A 20276-nucleotide genomic window follows, 5' to 3' on the forward strand; every position below is an offset into this window, starting at 1 on the left:
GGGAGACATAGCAGAGACCAATCACTATGCCTTGGAGCTACAGGAGAAGAGAGAGCCAGGAGTGGGGGGGACAACCACAATTTGTGAAATGTATACCTTCCTGGTGACAGTCCTTCTCATGGGGAGAGTAAAGAAGAACTCCCTAAGAGAATACTGGAGCACAGATCCTATGTTTGCAACTCCCTTCTTTGCCACCCTCTTTTCCCAAGACTGCTTCCTAGTTCTGCTGCGATGACTGCATTTCATCAACAATGATACTGCCATCCTAAATGACCCGTTATATAAAATAAGAAATGTCAACAGCTGGCAGTAAAGTGACATGACAAACGAGACATCCATGTCCTCTCCACTGTCCATACAGCAACCATGTCAGCCACAGGGAAGGTGGACCACCTGACGGGAGAGAGAAAAATCAAACCAGACCGCGTGCTTGACTATAGCCTCAAAATGGGGGCAGTGGATAAGGAGGACATGATAAACAGCTTTGTGGAATGCACTCAGAAAACGACCTAGTGATATAAGATATATTTCCATTTTTCCAGGGTAGCTTCAAAATACAGCAAGCCAATACGTCTCTGACGCAATTAGCATTGTTTTACAGAACTAATAGAAGAATGTAGCTAGCTACATAAGCACGATTGAATATAACACTATAAAGGTTATGAAATGAGTAACGTTACCTCGCGTGTTCGCGGTTATAAGGAATATACACATATATTATGCTCCATAAACACAGTGAGCTACAGTAGAAACGGTATAACACAACATACATAAACTATTATAAGGTAATAAGACACTTACTTTGATAGAAACGCAGTCTGGATTTGAACATGCGTTGCAAAATAAATGTAGAAATCTATGTTATTAAATTATTGCACCCACACTGCTCGCGCGCGCCAACGAGCGTCTGCGTTGCCAAGGGCTAAAATAGAAATCAGTTCTATTTCTGACGCAGATCGCGCTGCAAGTCCTGCCTCTCCCATCTCCTCATTGGTTATACCCACGTGGGTGACTGAAAGACGAACGAGGTCAGTGGCGGTAATGCACCTAATTTATGAAAGTTGCCAATCGCAATATCAAGTCAAGAGAAGAAAAGGCCTGGAAGGAAGAGAGATGACAAGAAACGATTCGGTGTGTTATACCCATGTTAGTGATTGAAAGACGAACTGTGTTGCCGGCTGTCGTGGTAACACTAAAAAAGTTTAGATGCCAATCACCATATAACGTAAACTCACCCCATTCCATACAAATGTGCGCAACCTCAACATTCAAACGAGGCTACAAAGAAAACTAATGGGACTGTAGCGCCTGTGTTGACTTCAAAATTGGGGGTGTGAACTATGTTTCTATTCAAGCGTTGATCAACATGGTAATGGCTCTATAGTATTGGAGAAAAGTTGAAAAAACTGACCCTCCGTTACATCTTGACGTGTCATGTCGTAATGTACAGCACGCATAAAGCAACTATTTCTGTCTTACAATCTCTCTCCACCAGGTGTAGCACTTCTATCATCCTTTAGAAACAAGAAATTGACAGTAAGGGGGGGATACCTAGTAATTTTTTTAATGATCATTGCATGCGATCATCATTCTCAAAGCCGCTGTTTACTTCTAAGATCACTTTAGCACCGCCCTAAAAACCAGATTCAAATTCGACACAAACCTTCAAATAGGTATGAAATGACACATTATATAAACTCTTTATAGGGTTTTATTTACATTTTTAGAGGCGGTTTGGGTTCCGTGTTAGGCAGCTGCACCACTTGGGATTCATAAGGCCAGGGTAGCTTCAAAATACCACACATGCTAATACTTCTCTGACGCAATTAGCATTGTTTTCCAGAGCTAATAGAAGAACGTAGCTAGCTACCTAAGCATTGAGTAAAACACCATAAAGGTTATGAAATGAGTAACGTTACCCCGCGTGTCCACTGTTATAAGGAATATACACCCAAAAATTATGCTACAGTAGAAACGACATGCAGAAACTATTATAATGTAACAAGACACTTACTTTGATAGAAACGCACACATTTCCAAAGTTATTATTGGTAACAAAAACAACTATGACTGCGATGCAGGCAGCAGATGGAAATTGTGAACACGTGTGTGCAGGACGGGAGATGAGCAAATGTCTGCAGAATTTTGTCCGGGTCAGAAATGTCTGCAAAAGTAAAAATTACTACTTTTATGTGAATGAATGAGGCGGAACACACCTCAATTCAAACTGTTTTTAGAAAATAAAAAAATGGTTCGAAAATAATTTGAAATTGACAAATTGAAAACAGCCTATAAATAAAAACAGTCTGCATGCTTTGATTTGAGGGCAGAGCAGATTAAATGTACTGTTGCATAACAATCACATTCTGGAATGCAGAGAACGTTCTAACATCACGTGCATAAAAAAACTCACGCTGGGGCAGCCATTACACGGAACCCAAACCGGCTGCGCGCCATCGTGCATTTATTTATTTTGTCCTCCTACACCAAACGCGATTGCGACACGCAAGTTAAAATATCAAAACAAACTCTGAACCAATTGCATTAATTTGGGAACAGGTCATTAAACCTTTGTGGCAATTTAGCTCGCTAGCTTGCATTTGCTAGCTAATTTGTCCTAGGATATAAACATTGCGTTGTTATTTTACCTGAAATGCACAAGGTCCTCTACTCCGACAATTAATCCACACATAAAACAGTCAACCAAATAATTTCTAGTCATCTCTCCTCCTTCCAGACTTTTTCATCTTTGAATTTAAATGGAGATTGGCATCTAAACATTCATAGAATTGCTACACTGACCTGCAACACAGTTCTTCTTTCAATCACCCATGTGGGTATAACCAATGAGGATATGGCACGCTGCATCAGAAATAGAAAGGAGTTCTATTTTAGCCCTTGGCAACGCAGACGCTCGTTGACGCGCTGAGCAGTGTGGGTACAATAATTGAATAACATAGATTTCTACATTTATTTTGCAAAGCTCGCGCACGCGACGCAAGCGGTGTGGTCAACCTATTAGAGAGTTTTGGAATTCACGCATGAAAGGGTTCGGGCACATTGAGGACGTGGAATGATGAATTATATCATATTGGCGACCGTTTTTTCCATGGTTTTTGCCGAAAAGTCACCTCGGCTGAAATTCATTGTAAAAGGTATGTGCTAATTTAGCTGTTTGCGTTTAGAGTGGTCAGATACGCCCTGTCTGTGTATTAGGGTATAAACGAGAACCTTGTTTTTTCCTCCATGGAAATAGTTAGATTAACAATGAACAATAGACTGTAGTATACTTGAAAATCAAAGTAGTGGATCACTTTCCTCATCACGCGTTTATACATGCATGACATCATGCATGATTCAAGGCAGACAATCATGTAAAATGTTCCACAAAATAGAAATGTAGCCTAATAATGATAGTAGGCTATATTAAATTGACAGAATGATAGGCATTGTGTCAATGAGAACGGATCTCAGAGAAACGCAAATAATGTGATGAGAGAGAAAACATGTTGGACTTGGTATAATTGTATAATTTGAATAGCCGATTTGTCAAATTGTTTATGCGTCCCAGTTCTCAACTAAAGGAAATAAAATAAGCAATTTGTATTAAATTAAATGGAATAAATTAAGCACTGTGTATTAGATTAGATTAATCTTCTTGTGATATCATTTAGGCCCAGTTGCCTATTCCATTGTAATGAAATGGAAGGGACAGAAGTGTTCATACGTTTGGAACAGGTTTATGGCAGCGGGAACGGTGGAATTATTCAGAACCAATTGTGTTTTACAAGAAACTAGCTTAATTAAGATAGCCTATTATTGCTATTTAGGCGTTGATTATTCGGGTAGCCTGTCCTATACAATAGTGACCCACTCCTACGAAGACATCTAATCTTGAATTCAGAGCGCACATCAGCATGTCAATGCCGAGGCTGTATGTTAAAGGCCCAGTGCAGTCAAACATGTTTTGCCTGTGTTTTATATATATTTCCACAATATGAGGTTGGAATAATACTGTGAAATTGTAAAAAAAAAAAAAAAAAGTTTATAATGCCCCTTTAGTGTAAGACCTGTTTAAAAAGGCCGTTTGGTGGGATGGAATTTTAGCCTGCCTGGTGAAGTCACCAACACCAAATTTGGCTGCATTGGTCCTTTACGGGTTTTGACAGGCTCGCAGTGTTGCACGTTTTGGCATTTCGGTCATTAATAATCCATGTGTGAGGTTCAACCTAGCGCAGTGGGTAGACATTTGCCAGTTGTCATGGAAACGCAGTCCTGGTGTTGTTTACCAATCAGACTGTTATTTGTGATCAATGCCCGGATATTTCTTCTGATCTGCACCTCATTTGGTCTTCAAGACAGAATATAAGGCTAAATAATACGTGCTAATTGAAAAGAGTGCTGAGGAGCTCTGCATGTAATGTCATTAAGTTTACTTAAACACACAATGTCAGTGAACGTATTGCAAAACCACTACATTACAGTTAAAACCCAGCAGTATGGTGAATAGTTAGCTCGCGCTGCAGAACTGCAATGCAGGTGCACGAGCTGACGCGTTGATGGTAGGTACTGCAGTAGCTGAGGCTTGTTGAGGACAGAGCAGCAGCATTAGCTCCAGGACCTCATTAACACACGCGAACACAAGCGCGCGCAAACACGCGCACGCGCACACATCCATCCTCACAACCCAATTAATATTTATGAGAATTCCGCGCAGCAAACTAACAATTATAATTCCAAACTCATGCCTCACACCTTGCACAGTGGTCTAATATATTCACAAGATGCATGGACGCTATAGTCGTTACAGGTGTAAAGGACAGTATTCCTCTTGGCAGATCAGCAGTCAAATACAGAACAACATGGTGTATTTTTTTAACATATCAAACTTATATTATACAAACCTATAAAGGGATGTCATGTTAACGACATTCAGTCTTAGTGTACCCGACAGAGCCATGTCAAAACAGAAAGATTACATTGATGAAGCATAAGCCTAAGTCAACACCTGGGACAGCGCCATTTGCCACTCTTTTGTCGGCCAATTGAGGAAATTGTGGTCTACTTTCCTGTATCATTGAGAACGTCAGTCACTGAATTGGTAGACACACTAGTGTCAGATTTGCTTGTGCCTGTAGGAATAGGAGTCCCAAGGGTAAATTGACCTTAACCATGGCAACCAATTACATTTCAGTACAAACTATCTCTCTGATCTGTACAGCTTTAGCCTCATATCAAAACTAAAAGACTTGGGCCAAAAGGTAGACTGGCAGCTTTTTGAATTTTATTTTAGACATTACATGACCACACCAAAGCTCAATTAATACATTCTTGTTAAATCCAATTAATGAACGACACTGATCTACTGGTATATCATATAACGACTTTGTAACAACACCTTCTCTTAATTTACTTTGATATGGCCCACAGAGCCGGCCAGGTACCACTTCTCGAAACCGGAGAACTACATGTCAGTGTACCACCAGGAGGGCACAAATGTGCTGTACGTGGGGGGCCAGACAGTGATCTACGTGCTGACTTTCACTGACAGGGGGGTCCGCGACCTGCAGGTGAGTTGCTGGTAACCATAGAGATGAACAGAGATACTCGGTGGTGGTGACACAGTAACCCAATGCAGGCACAGGAGACTGGCTTAAAGAGGAGGCAGCAGCTGTCGACCTAGTTCAACAGCCTCGAGATGGGTCATGCATACATTTATAGAGCAGATCTCATCTCTGTCCAATCGGAAAAGGAAGTGATTATATAGTGTGGGCTTATGAGGTCAACATACTGTGGTAAACCGTGGGGTGTTGGGTTGAGCGTGCAGAGATTGACACAGAGACAAGGAGGTTTTAGTCCGCAAAAACAACTTTACTACTTTACTTTATTTTATTTTTTAAATGTATTTTTATTGGGGTTTCACATTTCCCCTCCCGATCTGATAGCCCAGGTACTCCACCTCGGCGTAGCCCAGCTTGCACTTGTGGGGGTTCGCGGTCAGACCTGCATCCCTTAGCGCATCAACCACTACCTGTAACCTGCAAAGATGTGACTCCCAACTGTCACTGTGCACAATTAGGTCATCCAGATAAGCTGCTGCGTACTCACTGCGCGGCCGCAGGACGCGGACCATGAGTCGCTGAAAGGTCACTGGTGCCCCGTGGAGCCCGAAAGACAGAACTCGGTTGTGGTATAGCCCCCCGGGGTGGAGAAGTCAGTCTTCTCCCGGGAGGCCGCTGCCAGTGGCACCTGCTAGGACCCCTTTGTCAGGTGCTGACGTATCTCGCCATCCCCAAGCGGTCGATCACTTTGTCCACCCGGGGCATGGGGTAGGCATCGAACTTACTGACCTCGTTCAGACCCCGGAAGTCATTGCAGAAGCGGACGCTTACATCCGGTTTTGGAACCAGCACTATGGGGCTAGACCGCTCACTGTGGGACTCCTCCAATACCCCCATTTCTAGCATTGTTGTCACTTCCCGCTGGTCCGCCACCCTCCGGGCTTCTGGTATCCAGTATGGCCACTTACGCACTTTTTCTCCCAGACGTGTGTGGATATGATGTTCCACGAGATCCGTGCGCCCTGGCACCTCGGAGAACACGGACATATTCTGTTGGACTAACTCTCGGAGCTCTTGTCGTTGGGTCGGGCTGAGGTCTTCCCCCATTGCAACATCGACAGAGAGCGTGCCATGCTGTGACCGGGTCCACGTTACGCACAGCGCCTCGCGTGCGTGGCATTTCTTCAGTAAGTTCACATGGTAAAGCTGGAGGGGTTTTCTACGCCCCAGTTGGCGGACCTTATAGTTGACGTTGCCTACCTGCTCAACGATGTCGTAGGGCCCATGCCACGTAGCCAGGAATTTACTCTCCATTGTAGGGATCAGCACCAAGACCTTCTCACCTGTTTGGAACTGTCGTGGTTGGGCCCCCCGGTTCGAGACACGCTCCTGGGTACGTTGCGCCTGGGCCATGTGCTCTCTCACCACTGGCCAAGTCGCCGTCATCCTCCCCCTCATCTCCTCCACATGTTTGACTATGCTGCGAAGGGGGGGTCGGATGCAATTCCCAGACCTCCTTGGCTAGGTCCAGCAGCTCGCGGGGCTGACGGCCATACAGGAGCTCAAAGGGGGAGAACCCAGTGGATGCTTGGGGTACCTCGCGAACTGAAAACATCAGGTGGGGCAGCAGCTGGTCCCAGTTCCTCCCGTCTCTCTCGATGACCTTCTTCAGCATCTGTTTTAGGGTCTTATTGAAACCTGTCCATTTGTGGATGGTACACACTGGTCCTCACCTGTTTTATTCGTAACAGATTGCAGACATCTTTCGTCACACGAGACATGAACGCGGTGCCCTGGTCCGTCAGGATTTCCCGCGGAATACCCACCCGGCTAAATAAATGGAAGAGCTCCCATGCGATACCTTTTGCTGCCGCCGTGGATAGCGGGATTGCCTCAGGATACCGGGTGGCGTGATCCACGATTACCAGGATGTATCGGTGTCCCCTCGCGGTCTTCGCCAACAGACCCACCAGATCCATTGCCACCCACTCGAATGGCACTCCTATGATGGGCAAGGGAACCAAAGGGTTTCTATACTGTACCCTTGGAGCTGTGATCTGGCACTCCAGGCAACTAAGGTAGTAGTCCTCCATGGCACGCTTGACTCCGGGCCAGTGGAACCGGTTATTTTCTCCATCCCAGGTGTGCCCCAAGTAGGTGGGTGTGGGCAAGCTGCAACACAGTCCTAACATACTGGCTGGATATGAGTAACCAATCTTTTGTCTCCCCATTATGGTTTACTGCCTGATACAATAAATTATGCTTGATTGCGAAGTGGGGGTAACGCCAATCACTTACCCCAGGTAATAGTACGCCATCCACCGCAATCACCTGGCCCTTAGCGTTCTGGAGATTGGGGGCTTCTAACTGGGCCGTCCCAAACTGACCTGTGAGGATTCCCGAGTCGGGAGGTCCGTCTAGGGCCTCCACCTCCATAAAGCTGTCTTTGTGTGCACCCAACAGGAGGTGACCTAACTCGCCATCCGGGTTACCCCAGAGCTGGGGGATGCGGTGGGCATGGCCTCCTCCCGGCTGGGACAGCTCCAGGCGAGGTGCCCCAGCTCACCGCACTCATAACAGCGTCTCTGATCTGGGTCCAGCAGCCGCCGACGTTGTCGGTTTGGGTCATCCTCCTTCTTCAAAGCCTCGGCTGGTTCCGTCCGGGCCCCCTTCAGCCCCTCGCCTCTCTTTGTGTTGTTCGTCCCCCTCTCTCTGCTCGGGCCCCTAGAAGGTCCTGGGTGTTCTGGTGAATTTCCACAGTGGTCAGCAATTCCTCCAGGCTCCGGGGGTTCTGCATGCTCACCGTCTTCTTCATCTCGTATGGCAGGACCCGAAGGTATTGATCCAGGATGAGCTTGTCGAGCATCCTGGGGGACGGTACTTCGTCAGTAGCCAGCCCTTGGTCAGGTGCACCAGGTCGCTGATCTGAGCACGGGGGGAAAGGGTGGGGTCAAAGGTCCAGTCGTGGACCAGTTGTGCACGGCGGGCGAGGCTGAACCCATATTGGCTCAGGATCTCCCATTTGAGTCCCTCATAATTCGCGGCCTGGTCAGCGTTCAAATCAAAGTAGGCCTTCTGGGCCTTCCCAGAGAGGTAGGGTGCCAACAGGCTGGCCCATTTGGGCTTGGGCCATCCTTCCCTCTGTGCCGTGCACAAATACGACTCCACGTCATTTTCCTCCCTTCCTCCCTTCAACTGGGCTACCTGCACTACCAGTCTGCGGTTTTGTTGGTGCTGCTCCTCCAGTGCTTGCTCCTGGAGAGCCTGTTGCTTCTGCTGGCTGAGGATGAACTGAGCCACCAGCTCCTCCATGGAAATCTCTGTACACTTGACCCCACTGCACCTAAAGCTACTGAGTTGCCCACATTCTCCACCGTATGTGGTAAACCGTGGGGTGTTGGATTGAGCGTGCAGAGATTGACACAGAGACAGGGAGGTTTATGTCCGCAAAACAACTTTACTAAGACAGAAAATAAACATAACAAAGAAAATTCACTTAGGTTTGGCTCAGTCCTTCTTCTCTGCTTTTGCTCGGTGTCGGTCTCTCCCTCGTGGTGTGCCACAGTGCTCCTTTTATTTGGCCTCCACGGCTGGTTGGCACTTTCCACTAATTATCTCCACTTGGAGCTATCTGTGTCGGTGTGCCCAGCTCGCATACTCCCAGCAGAGGGAGCCAGCGTCGCATCACGTACCTCCCCTCCATTACCACCCCTCGGGGTAGACCTCCTGGGATACCACAATACAATAAAGATAATACACTGAGCTAATAATGTCAACGTTGACTCGACAAACATGAGCAAAAGGTAGCCTATCATTTGTGTTGTGACTTCTGATTGTCTGTGCCCTATAGTTACGCTTAGTTGATCAAATATTAGAGACAGTAAAGTAATCCTCCCTTTGTTCGTTTATGGTACAGGACCAGACTTTTGTCATTTTCAATCAGCACTGAATTTGATTGCAGTTAATTGAGTATTTGAAAAGGCCTAATTTGCATACGAGTTATGGATAAATTGTATGACATACTGGAATGTATCTTATATTATTACAGATCCCTGTGGTAACCGATGAAAACGCAAAGGCAGCTTGCATCGCCAAATCAGACCCACCAAAGGTAGGTGGTCACCACCATCATCCTCATCATCAATCTTCGTCATCATTATCACCATAATTACAGTGAGGAAAGTTTGTTGCTACTGAGAATGTTAATTAAACAGAGACATAATATCAACATGATATCGACACCAGTAGAAACTGTCCCAAAGGTTAAAGGTTGGGACAGGGGAATGGTACAATGCTGTATTTGGTATTCAGACACAAATTACATCTGGAAGTTTCTCTTGAGATAAAAGTCCTGCCACTGTACTTAATGAATAAGTGATGCAATGCATATGAAGTTATGCAGACAATGCATTCCCTCAGTACTGCAGAGGTAATTGTTGCGCTATCTGCCAAATTAGGGAAAATGGATCAGTTCCAATATTCTCTCTCTCTCTCTCTCTCTCTCTCTCTCTCTCTCTCTCTCTCTCTCTCTCTCTCTCTCTCTCTCTCTCTCTCTCTCTGATACAGTTGGAGTGTGACAATTTCATAACAGTCATTCAGAAAGTCAATGACACTTTTGTGGTATGCGGGACAAATGCAGGAACCCCCAAATGCTGGCTGCTGGTAAGATGACATGATGATGAATAGAATAGCTATTGTCTTCAACGTGTGTTTAGTGTTCTCACAACGGTCACACTTTCATCTTACTTATCTCCTGTATCACTTTTATAAAAGTTGGTAATAGTGTTCAATAAAAAACTTTAATTTGTATCTCTATTTGTACTGTATACAAGGAGGTAAGAGCATTCAGGATATGGCTTGTGAGGTTGTGATGTAATTTCCTCTCCATAGGTAAATGACACTGTGCTGACTGACGCCCCCACCAATGGACAGATGGCACCAGCCTCTGACATCTCCCCTCCCTACCCCTCCCAGAGGTCTGTCAGTCTGTCCGCAGGTACGATGAGAGGACAGACAGACACTCCAGCCAAACATCCATAGAAACTCTGCTATTGGCACAATACCAAACCCATCCCTCACCCCTCCATCCAGCCATTATGTTCATCATTATACAGACCAATCAGATCCTCAACATTGGCTTTGGTATGGGATAGGAGATCTGTTTAAAATGGTACTATAGTACTACAGATGGTTCACGACATGTAGCGAAGCTGTAACTCACAGTATTATCGGAATCATGGCAAGGTTACTTTGTATAGCAGGTTCTGTGATAGCGCAGACCAGGCTAGACTGGAGTGATGAACCAATGAGCCATTTGCTAGAGTGGGGCAGCATTCTGATAACGTTCAGTTCTCATTGAACCATTAATGTCATGATCCAAATTACCTCCCTTATTGCTATGGAGACAGTGCCCTAAGTGGGGTAATTGTAATACGGTTATGGGAGGGTGTTGGCGCAGTCAGCTGTCTTCTGTTGACTTATTTTTTATCTCTCCCTCTAACTTCTGTTTCTCTCTCTCTCCCTCTCTCCTCTGTATCTCTCTCTTTATCTTTACCCCCCCCCCCCCCCCTCTCGCACTCAGATGGGAATCTATACTCTGCTCTGTCAGCAGTGGGGCGTCACCCTGGCTCTATCCGCCGGACCTACGGCACTCAGAAGCTCCTGAAGACTGAGACCAAGTGGCTGCAGAGTGAGTGGGATGAGAGCAACATGGAACTATAATGATGTAGGAGAGCTGCATGAGGCACTGGAATGGATGAGCATGGAAATAGCAAGTCTATATGATCTAGTATCTTGTAACTGTAACATGTTGCATGCAGAAATGTAATCCCTATGAATTCTTCCATTTTAAAGATCATAAGTTAAGTTCACAGTTGTGATAGTCATACAATGTTTTAACTCCCTGCATTATGTACTGGAAGTCTTTATTAGCCTATGAAACTTCCAAGCAAACACTTTTATCACAATGTATTTTTTAAATACACCTTTATCTCCGTACACACTAGATGGCCCTACTAGAATGAAATGCATTAGTTTGAAATGGGCCCAGATAGTTACAACCAGTGACTGAGTTGGCCTGGTGCTCACTGGCCTCAAATGTTTTACTACCTGATTGAGTATTAGTGTTTATAACATAGTGCCTGTTAAATAGTGATGAGTACCAGCTCCCAAATATAAAGAGTATTATTTCAGTCCACTTCAAGCACTGGTGGAAGTCCTTTCTCTCTCCTGCTGCAGGCCCCCAGTTTGGTGGAGCAGCAGTAATGCCAGCCTCTCAGAAACACAAGGAGGAGATCTACTTCTTCTTCAGTGAGATCAACAAGACGGCCATGGTGGACGAGGAGCCCTACAGGTCGCGCATCGGCCGAATCTGCATGGTAACCACAACAACATCACTATATCAGCTGCATTGCAAGGTTATTGCGTATTAAAGCAGAGCTCCGCGAAATGAGAAACAGCACCACTGGTCACCCCATGCACATTTGTTATTGTTGAGTTTTTTTAAAACAGAAGAGATGAGCATCCAGCCTCATGGTAAAAATAAAACGTAGCACATACTCTGATGTTCATCCGTGCAATGATGTCAGAGGGGGGACAAAACTGGGTTTGTTGTTTGAAGTAACATCTTTGTTGTTGTAATATTGCAAACGTACCTGGCCGTTTCAACTGTTGTATACTGTGTGTCCGTCTCCAGGTGGACGAAGGGGGCATAAAGAACCTGCTGGCGGACTCGTGGACTACCTTCCTGAAGGCAAGGGTGATGTGTGGTGCGGGTAGCACCCCCCAGCAGTACAACAACATCAGACAGGCCTTTGTGCTGTCTGACGTGGCCCACGAGAAGAGGACTGGGGTCATGTACGGCCTGTTTGCCAACGCCTGGTGAGTAGACACCTTACACCTTACACCTTCAACACCCTCCAACCCATATGGCTGCTTAAGACTGTATCATGCTTAAAATGCAGGAGAGGAATGAGCTGCACAAACAACATAATCAGAGGAAAGGATGAATTATGCACAGCACATCCAAATGGGGCACAGGAGCTGGATAGACATGGACAGCAATGAAAAGTTTCAGTGAGGAAAATATTTGATTGTATTTGAAAGGGAAAGGGACAGGGGGGATACCTAGTCAGTTGTACAACTGAATGCCTTCAACTGAAATGTGTCTTCCGCATTTAACCCAACCCCTCTGAATCAGAAGTGGGCTATGCTCTGTGGAGGCGGCCAATTATTTTTGAGCTTGAGTGCTTTTATTAGCATATTTGAGCGGCCTTAAATCTTTTACGTCCTTTTAGAGAGTCATAGTAATCAGTCTGTGATTGAATTGCTAACAACATTCCGATTCACATTAAGTTTGAATAAAGTAAGTAGAAGGAAGGAAGGCTTTTAAGTGTTGTATTGTTTGGTTGACCAGGGACACAACAGTGATATGTGCTTACTCCATTGAGGACATTGACCAGGCCTTCGCCACGTCCAAACTGAAGGGTTACAGCAGTCCTCTGATTGGACATCGCCCTGGCACAGTAAGACACCCACTGAATCAGTTAAATGAACTTTATTTGAATTAACGTTTTGTAATGCCAATCAAAGTCATTTTACAAAGGCCAATTGCATAAGCTCATGCATGTGAGTCCGTCAATTTTGGGGAAGTGGAAGACTTGTGTTTCTATTTTGGAACAGTTGCAGATGACAGACGCTGGTTGTGAAATTATTGTTTAAGGCAAAGCCACAGCCTAAGTCTGTCTCCCTTCCTGATTACATCACTTTCATTACATCACTTCCTGTCCCAGTGTGCCTTCAAGAACTCCACGGCAGCCCACAACCCTAAGACCCTAGTGGTGATCAGGGACCACCCGGAGATTGAGGACGTGATTAGTCCGGTCGGGGGAGCTCCGCTGAACCTGCCCACCGACGATCACTTCACACACACTGTCGCTGCCATTGTACTAGCAGTAAACGACGAGCACTATAGCGTGCTGTACCTGGGAACAGGTGTGTGTGTGTGTGTGTGTTTTTGCCGTCAAGCTGTATCCCATGTACAGGCGTTTGGTGTAACCTATTTAAAAGTTATCTTTTAGAAGACGTAGTCTCCTTGAAAAAGTAAATAAACAAGTTGTTTGCTAAATGCAGGCATGAGTTGGGGCTTATTATAAGAGTGCATTTTTGGCATGAATCCCAGATAAATTGACTGAATTTAAAATAAAATAAAAAGTAGCTACAGACTAATCGATGTGCTCTGATAAAGAAGTCAGTTGCTACCACAGGGAAAGTAGTGATAGAGCTGTGAACAGAGCCATGGGTCTCTGAGGTGGCCTAATAACAAACTAGAGCAGTTAGTCTTCTGTGGGAAGTAATAGCCTCTCAATGTGGGGAGGAGATAAGAGAGGACAGGCCGGCTCCTCTCCGTAAGTCACCCACTGATGAATTGACCAGTAGAGGAAAAAGGCAGCATGTGCTATTATAAACCTGGGGCCATATTCAATCAAAAATAGTCACTGAGTTTCCGGGATACATAAAAAGGAACAGGTCTCGACCATGGTGTCTCTCTCTCCTCTGATAATGTTCTCTCTCTTTCTGGTGATAGAACAGGGGAAAGTGCTCAAGGTTCTGCACACTATCGAGGAGGCCTTTATCATATCCCAGTACTCCCTCTTCCATAACGAGGGTCCTGTTCTAAGCATGGCCATCGACTCTAAGAAGGTACTGTGAGACCATCAGCGAACACTCCTTAGCAGCTCACACTAATATCCATAGAATAATTTGTTTATGACGTAGCTGCAGTCCAATCCATTTAAACAATGCACTTCTAGTGATAACCACTGTGTGTCTCTCTGCCTTCTCCCCCAGGGCCACCTTTATGTGGGCACGGCAATGGAGGTCCAGCGCATACCATTGGCTGACTGCGGTCGCTATGGAGACAGTTGCCGGGAGTGCATTCTGTCTCGGGATCCCTATTGTGGTTGGGACGCAGCCAGGAGGAGGTGCACACCCATCCCAGCTGGATACAACATCAGCACTGGGTATGAGATGTGATGATGTCACTCCTGGATTACAGTTTAGATACCTATGGAAAACATGCAGTGTACCAAAAAAATAACAATCAATACCAGCCATAACATATCATTTCTTGCAGAGGAGTGTCGAGGTTCCAACTACTATTCTAGGTTTTATGATAATTGTTTCATTCACATAAAATGGTTGATTGTTCAAAATGGTACATGCTAATTTGATGTTCCTTCAATAATTTGTTTCATACCACAGGGCACTCACTCAAAGTCTGGACCATTCCAATGCCTCTATCTGTGGTGAAGCTGCTGGTGAGTGCCACTCCGCCTCCTCTCTGACTCTCTGTATCTTTATTCACTGAAATAAGGAACTTTTTTTCCAGAGCCTAACTCAGAAGATGATATCATATAATTGAGCGGATGCTCAAACCCATTGGGTGGTTTAATATCAAAGTTTGCCCTCACTTCAAAGCCCAATAGCTTCAGCCATATTATTAACCTCTAATAATCCAAACAAATGATGGGATATGTACTGTCTTTGTTAGCAGTCTCTTTTTTCCATTACTTCTGTTGGTCGCAGTCTCAGTGCAGCTATCATGCATATTCGTTGACTGTTTCCCTTTCTTCCATTCCTAGAACAGTGTTTTTTAAACTTAGGGAGTGGAGGATGAAAGGTGATGCAATATCGTATATAAAGATATTATATTTTGATCTGTTATTTTAGCTGATATTTTCCAGAGAGAGCAAGTATCAGACCACAGAAAAAAATAGATGCATCTCTGTGTCAGTTTGTACACGTTAGTCTGGTTTTAGGTTTACCGGGGTTTGAGTCACAATTGTCCTACTAACTGAGAGCAAAGTTATAATTTACAATAACCTGTATATTTTTTCACAACTATTAGTGTGGCCTCTTACCCACACATTTGTCACATAATGCAGCAGTCCTGCCAATCCTGTCCTTCCATTCCCATTTTGAACTCACCTATGATTGTTACCGTATATACGTAAACAATCCATAGGTATGAAACCATAGCATATTCTCTAGTCTAGGGAGCCCATAAGTAAGTATTTCATTAGGGTGAGATCAATGTTAACCAGGCTGTGCCATCTGAACCCCCACAGCACCGAAGACCCATAGGACAAACCCCAAACAGGTGGTGATTGACTCGGACGGCCCCGTTAACCTCCCCTGCCCCGTGCGCTCCTTTCACGCCACCTACCGCTGGGAGAAGGACAACTGTATCCAGCACTACCCCTGCTTCATCATTGGAGACTCCTGTGTGCTGGAACCCACCCCTGACCTGCCCCTTAAGCAGGGGGTGTTCCGCTGCATGGCCACGGAGAACGGCTACAAGGTGGAGGTGGTCTCCTACAGGCTGGTGATCAACAGTGGGCCTCTGCCTGCCTCCTTGGCCTCCACCCTGGGGCCCTGCCTCCTGCTTGCTGCAGCTACCCTCTGGCTCCTGTAACCATTGCAAATGCTAAAGCTAACCCCTTAGCCTCTAAGGCCCTCTCTCTGTCAGACAAGAGAGGAGGGGCCACCATACCCAGATTAGGTTCGCAGAGCATTGCTATTAATGGTCGGGTAATGCGATCAGTGTTGCCCACAGAGACTGTTTTCAGAAAAAGTGTTTTTTAATTTAATTTACATTGTTCAGGAAATGCCTGAAAATAAACAAAGCCACTTATTTTTAAATTATATATGGGCTTACCATACTAATCAATACTGTACTGTTTAAACAAAAAAAAATACCTAAAACAAACTGAAAATACACAACATTTAAACTGAATTAATACATTAACATCAATATGGGTTTTATGGAAAGACAAACTATAATATCATGTCTTAGTCTGAATTTTAAATACAGATTCAAACCACAAGATGTGCTTTGCGAACCTTGCCTGTTCCACCCAAGAAATGACATCTCATGAGTTGCGTTAAATACCATATCAGGCCAATTTCTCTACTTATTTTTAAACTTGATTGTCCTACTTTGTGAATATTTGAAGCTTGAATACTGCTCTAACATCCAAACATCTTGTTGAATGTCATAAGTATAGGATAGTATTTAGAAAATGTCTGGTATTGTGTAGAAAAAAGCCTTAACAATTCTGGGACATACCTCCTAAGCACAATTTGCAGTGGAAGCAAAACTGATCAATTATGTTGACTTGAAACTGTGAATGAGGTGGCCAAGCCTTACTTTGATGCTGGGAGGAAGTGTCATCATTTTGACAAGAAGTCATATTTTTGACAGGAAGTAGGTAGAAGAACATGAGCTCATCCTCGAACATCACTGTGTCTCGGCAAGTCCTCTGCAGTAAAGGCCGTTTTTGCATCATTTTATTGGATAGTATCAGACATTCATATTATGCTACTTCATTTTCAATAAACATAAGTACAGTAAACATCATTCAGTGGCAGGTGAGGCCAAATCAGAATTGAGTAGATGACATGTAGAGTTAATGGCATTTTGCAGTTTGCTATATGAGAAAAAGCTTGTGATTATATGAGTACTGTGTGTTAGGTATTTTATTGCTCCGCAAATGCTGATTTCCACCATTGCTGCCTATGTATATGAAAGTTATTCTTGATGGTTCAAGGTTTTATACTGTGCGGAAGTCCCGAGAGGACAATAAAAAAATCCTTGTCATGGCGAGATAACTTATTTATCTCGTGAACACGACATAACAAAAGTTGTTTTGTCGACATCACGAGATGAATTCTATAAATAGGAGTAGACGCATTGATGATAGATTGACATTATGGCAGAGGCGATAGAGCCCATGGTGGATCAGCACATATATTTTTATTGATTGCTACACTAAGGGATGGTACATTTCATGCTAACATGTTGCTCATTGACAGTTTATAAATTAGAATGTTAGCAAGCTAAATGTCCCTTACCTTGAGCTAAGAGTGGCAGGTAGCCTAGTGGTTAGAGCATTGGGCCAGTAACTGAAAGGTTGCTAGATCAAATCCCTGAGCTGACAAAGTACAAATATGTCATTCTGCCCTGGAACAAGACAGTTAACCCACTGTTCCTAGGCTGTCATTGTAATAAGAATGTGTTCTTAACTGACTTGCCTAGTTAAATAAAGGTTAAAAAATAAAAGAGCTCTTGGGGCATCTGATACCTGAAAGGCTGGCTTGTTTCCCAGGTGGTGTGCCAATTGCATGCAAGCAACAATGCAGCTAGTCTTGTGAGTGTCTTAGCTAGGTAGTCTTATTAGCTAGCTAGCTTGTTATATATGCTGGTTGTTGTTAGCTTGCATAACTAATGTGTATAATTGTAAGGGGCACTTCATGTTTTATGGATAATATTACAATTTACAGCATGGGTGAGCTCAATTCCTGACTGATAAGATTATATTTCTTCCTCAGAGCTTGATCAGATTCAATAGCAGTCTCAGATTCCACCTTGTAGGGTGTTTCATAGGTACCGCTTCTTGCAGGCAGATTAGCAGTCAGTGCATTATGTATATGATCAAGACTGAGTGCGCTTGTTTCCTGGCAGGCTAATTTGATTCAGTAGCAGCCTCAGAGGCTGATAAGTCAGGATCCTGCCTAGTAGGGATCCTGCCTAGTAGGGTGTCTGCAAGGAGCCTTACATATGAAACAGCCTACAAGGCAGCATCCTGATTTATCAGCTTCTGAGGCTGAAATGTAATCTGATCAGCCTGTCAGGAATGCAGCTCACCCACTGTAAATGTGTCAGGCATCGTTCAGGGCTTAAATGCCTCACTTTGCGATCAACACAGCCACAGGGCTCCTTGATGAAGTGGTTATCGTGCATCTGAAGAAATGAATGGATGATGCATGGTACTTTTGATTATCTTGTGATCGCGACAAAACAACTTTTGTTATGAAATTAATATGTCTTGATCTCGACATAACGAGGGAACTTTTTGTTAAAATCATATGTCCTCTCTGGGTTTCCGTAATACTGTGGTTATACAATGATATAACTCTTTGACTGCTTTAACTAACCTATTCTCAATGGGAAAATCCAATGCATAATTCTCAAAGGGGTTATTTTCATACTTGTATCTGTATGCTGTGACAAGCGCTTTACATAATTTGATGGGCTCCTTTTGTGAAGTAGAACACTTTGAGCAGCCACCATACTCTGGGGAGAAAGACTGAAATTAATGATTTACATATTTGGAAGATTTGGAACAAAATTCCTCTTTAAGCAATAGATGTTTTTTAATTTAGCACCTGACCTCAAAAAATAAAAGTATGTTGGAGACAGAGAATGTTTGCTGGGAGGGAGTGGTTTACTCAGAGCAAATGTTGAATGTAATATAGTAATATGAATGTAGTTGCAACAAAATGCAAGTCTATTGTTCCCATTTATTGATTGTAGTATCTCAGTACTGAAGCACCATCTTACAACCACTACGGTGTTTTGAACTGTGCCCCTGAGCATTGTGGCAAATTTTGAAATGGCAAAAAACCACTGTCGCCTGAAAATATTGGTCGAAAACAGGCTACATACATGCTGTTCTTGGAACAGTTTTAGCCATAGTTCTGCAGGTTCCATCTTTCTCTCTGGGGGTGGCTGTACGTTTGTTGTCTCGAGGTCTCAGGAGGATCTGCCTGCTGCATTGCACTGATGCGGGATATTGACTGTGCCAAACATAAGCTGTGTTGTGCCGCCTCATCCGCCGCCTGCCGCTTCTCACTCACTTAGCACTTTGAGTAATTGGTTTCCCAAATCTCTTTCTCAAACTCACACATATTCTTAAATATGTCACAAATACACACAGGCATATCGGTGCGCACACACACCTCTTGTTTACCAATCACTCACTTCAATCTCATTCTCTTTACTGGAGCTGGTGTGTCTCTGAAAACAGTGAACAGAAGCCTCTCATACGCTAGCCAACACTAATTAGGCAACTGAACCTGTATCACTCACTGCAGAGAAATACAAGCTCTTTTACCAAGACAGATGGCCTAGAGTCACTGGGTATTGTTAAAAACGGTCAATGAATCATGTCTGTGCAGAGTTGATTGTATTTGGCCTTTCATGGATTTCAAAATTGATATGGGAGTTTCGTTTCTCTGGAGCACTTTATTTAATGACCACCTTCGTAGCCAGGAGTCCCTGCTATGACGTGGACATAAACAGTGGCTATATCGCATGCGGGCGATTATCCTTATCCTAGAAAGATTTAAACCGGTTTGTTTTTGTTCAATTTACCCGTCCGATAAATAATGCCAGCGGAGAAATAGAGTGAAGTGAATCTATTGTCTTTAAATCCTTTCTCTGGCGCTTTGGACAGTGTTGATTCTGTGTCTTAGTACGTTTTGTTACCAAAATCATTCTTTGTTTTAAGGACAGATGTCTGTCTATATGAAGTGTTAATACATGTTCATGTAACACATCTGTAACTCCATATGTTTCCTTTTACTGAACATGTACAGTGAAAATCAATAAAGTAATCAACTACAGTATTTCCTTTTTTATGAACTTTTATTTATTCAGGGTAGCCCAATTATGTATTTTTTCACAAACTGGAAGCAAAAATGTATATCATTGGTCTTTTTTTAATTTGCATGTGTGTCTGTGAAGAGAGAGAGAGAGAGAGAGAGAGAGAGAGAGAGGGGGGGGGGGGGGCAGAGGAAGGGATGTGGACAAGCATATCAAACGAGGAGAGGGAGAGAGTGATTCATACTTAATGGTATAAAACATGAGCATGG

The 20276-nt window shown here is 44.1% G+C and overlaps 1 protein-coding gene across 1 annotated transcript; it reads left to right on the top strand.

Moving 5' to 3' along the window:
* The first annotated feature begins 2411 nt into the window (after positions 1 to 2411).
* Positions 2412 to 20030, top strand: si:ch211-113g11.6 (Sema and PSI domain-containing protein). Its single transcript, XM_021559185.3, has 14 exons — positions 2412 to 3155; positions 5431 to 5570; positions 9610 to 9672; positions 10128 to 10223; positions 10452 to 10557; positions 11143 to 11250; positions 11799 to 11938; positions 12256 to 12440; positions 12976 to 13084; positions 13352 to 13553; positions 14146 to 14261; positions 14409 to 14581; positions 14823 to 14878; positions 15689 to 20030. The coding sequence occupies exons 1-14, from the start codon at positions 3074 to 3076 to the stop codon at positions 16033 to 16035; spliced, it is 1923 nt and encodes a 640-aa protein (XP_021414860.3). The 5' UTR covers positions 2412 to 3073; the 3' UTR covers positions 16036 to 20030.
* The last annotated feature ends 246 nt before the right edge of the window (positions 20031 to 20276 follow it).

This window comes from Oncorhynchus mykiss, chromosome 2, assembly GCF_057628025.1.
Source record: "Oncorhynchus mykiss isolate SJ-2025 chromosome 2, ASM5762802v1, whole genome shotgun sequence".
NCBI classification, from domain to species: Eukaryota; Metazoa; Chordata; class Actinopteri; order Salmoniformes; family Salmonidae; genus Oncorhynchus; species Oncorhynchus mykiss.

What these genes read in the sequence shown, in the direction of transcription:
- si:ch211-113g11.6 (XM_021559185.3), top strand. Translation starts at nt 3,074, where the DNA reads ATGATGAATTATATCATATTGGCGACCGTTTTTTCCATGGTTTTTGCC. An exon ending in GCTGAAATTCATTGTAAAAG is followed by an intron (nt 3,156 to 5,430) that starts GTATGTGCTAAT and finishes TATGGCCCACAG; the next exon opens with AGCCGGCCAGGTACCACTTC. An exon ending in GGGGGGTCCGCGACCTGCAG is followed by an intron (nt 5,571 to 9,609) that starts GTGAGTTGCTGG and finishes ATATTATTACAG; the next exon opens with ATCCCTGTGGTAACCGATGA.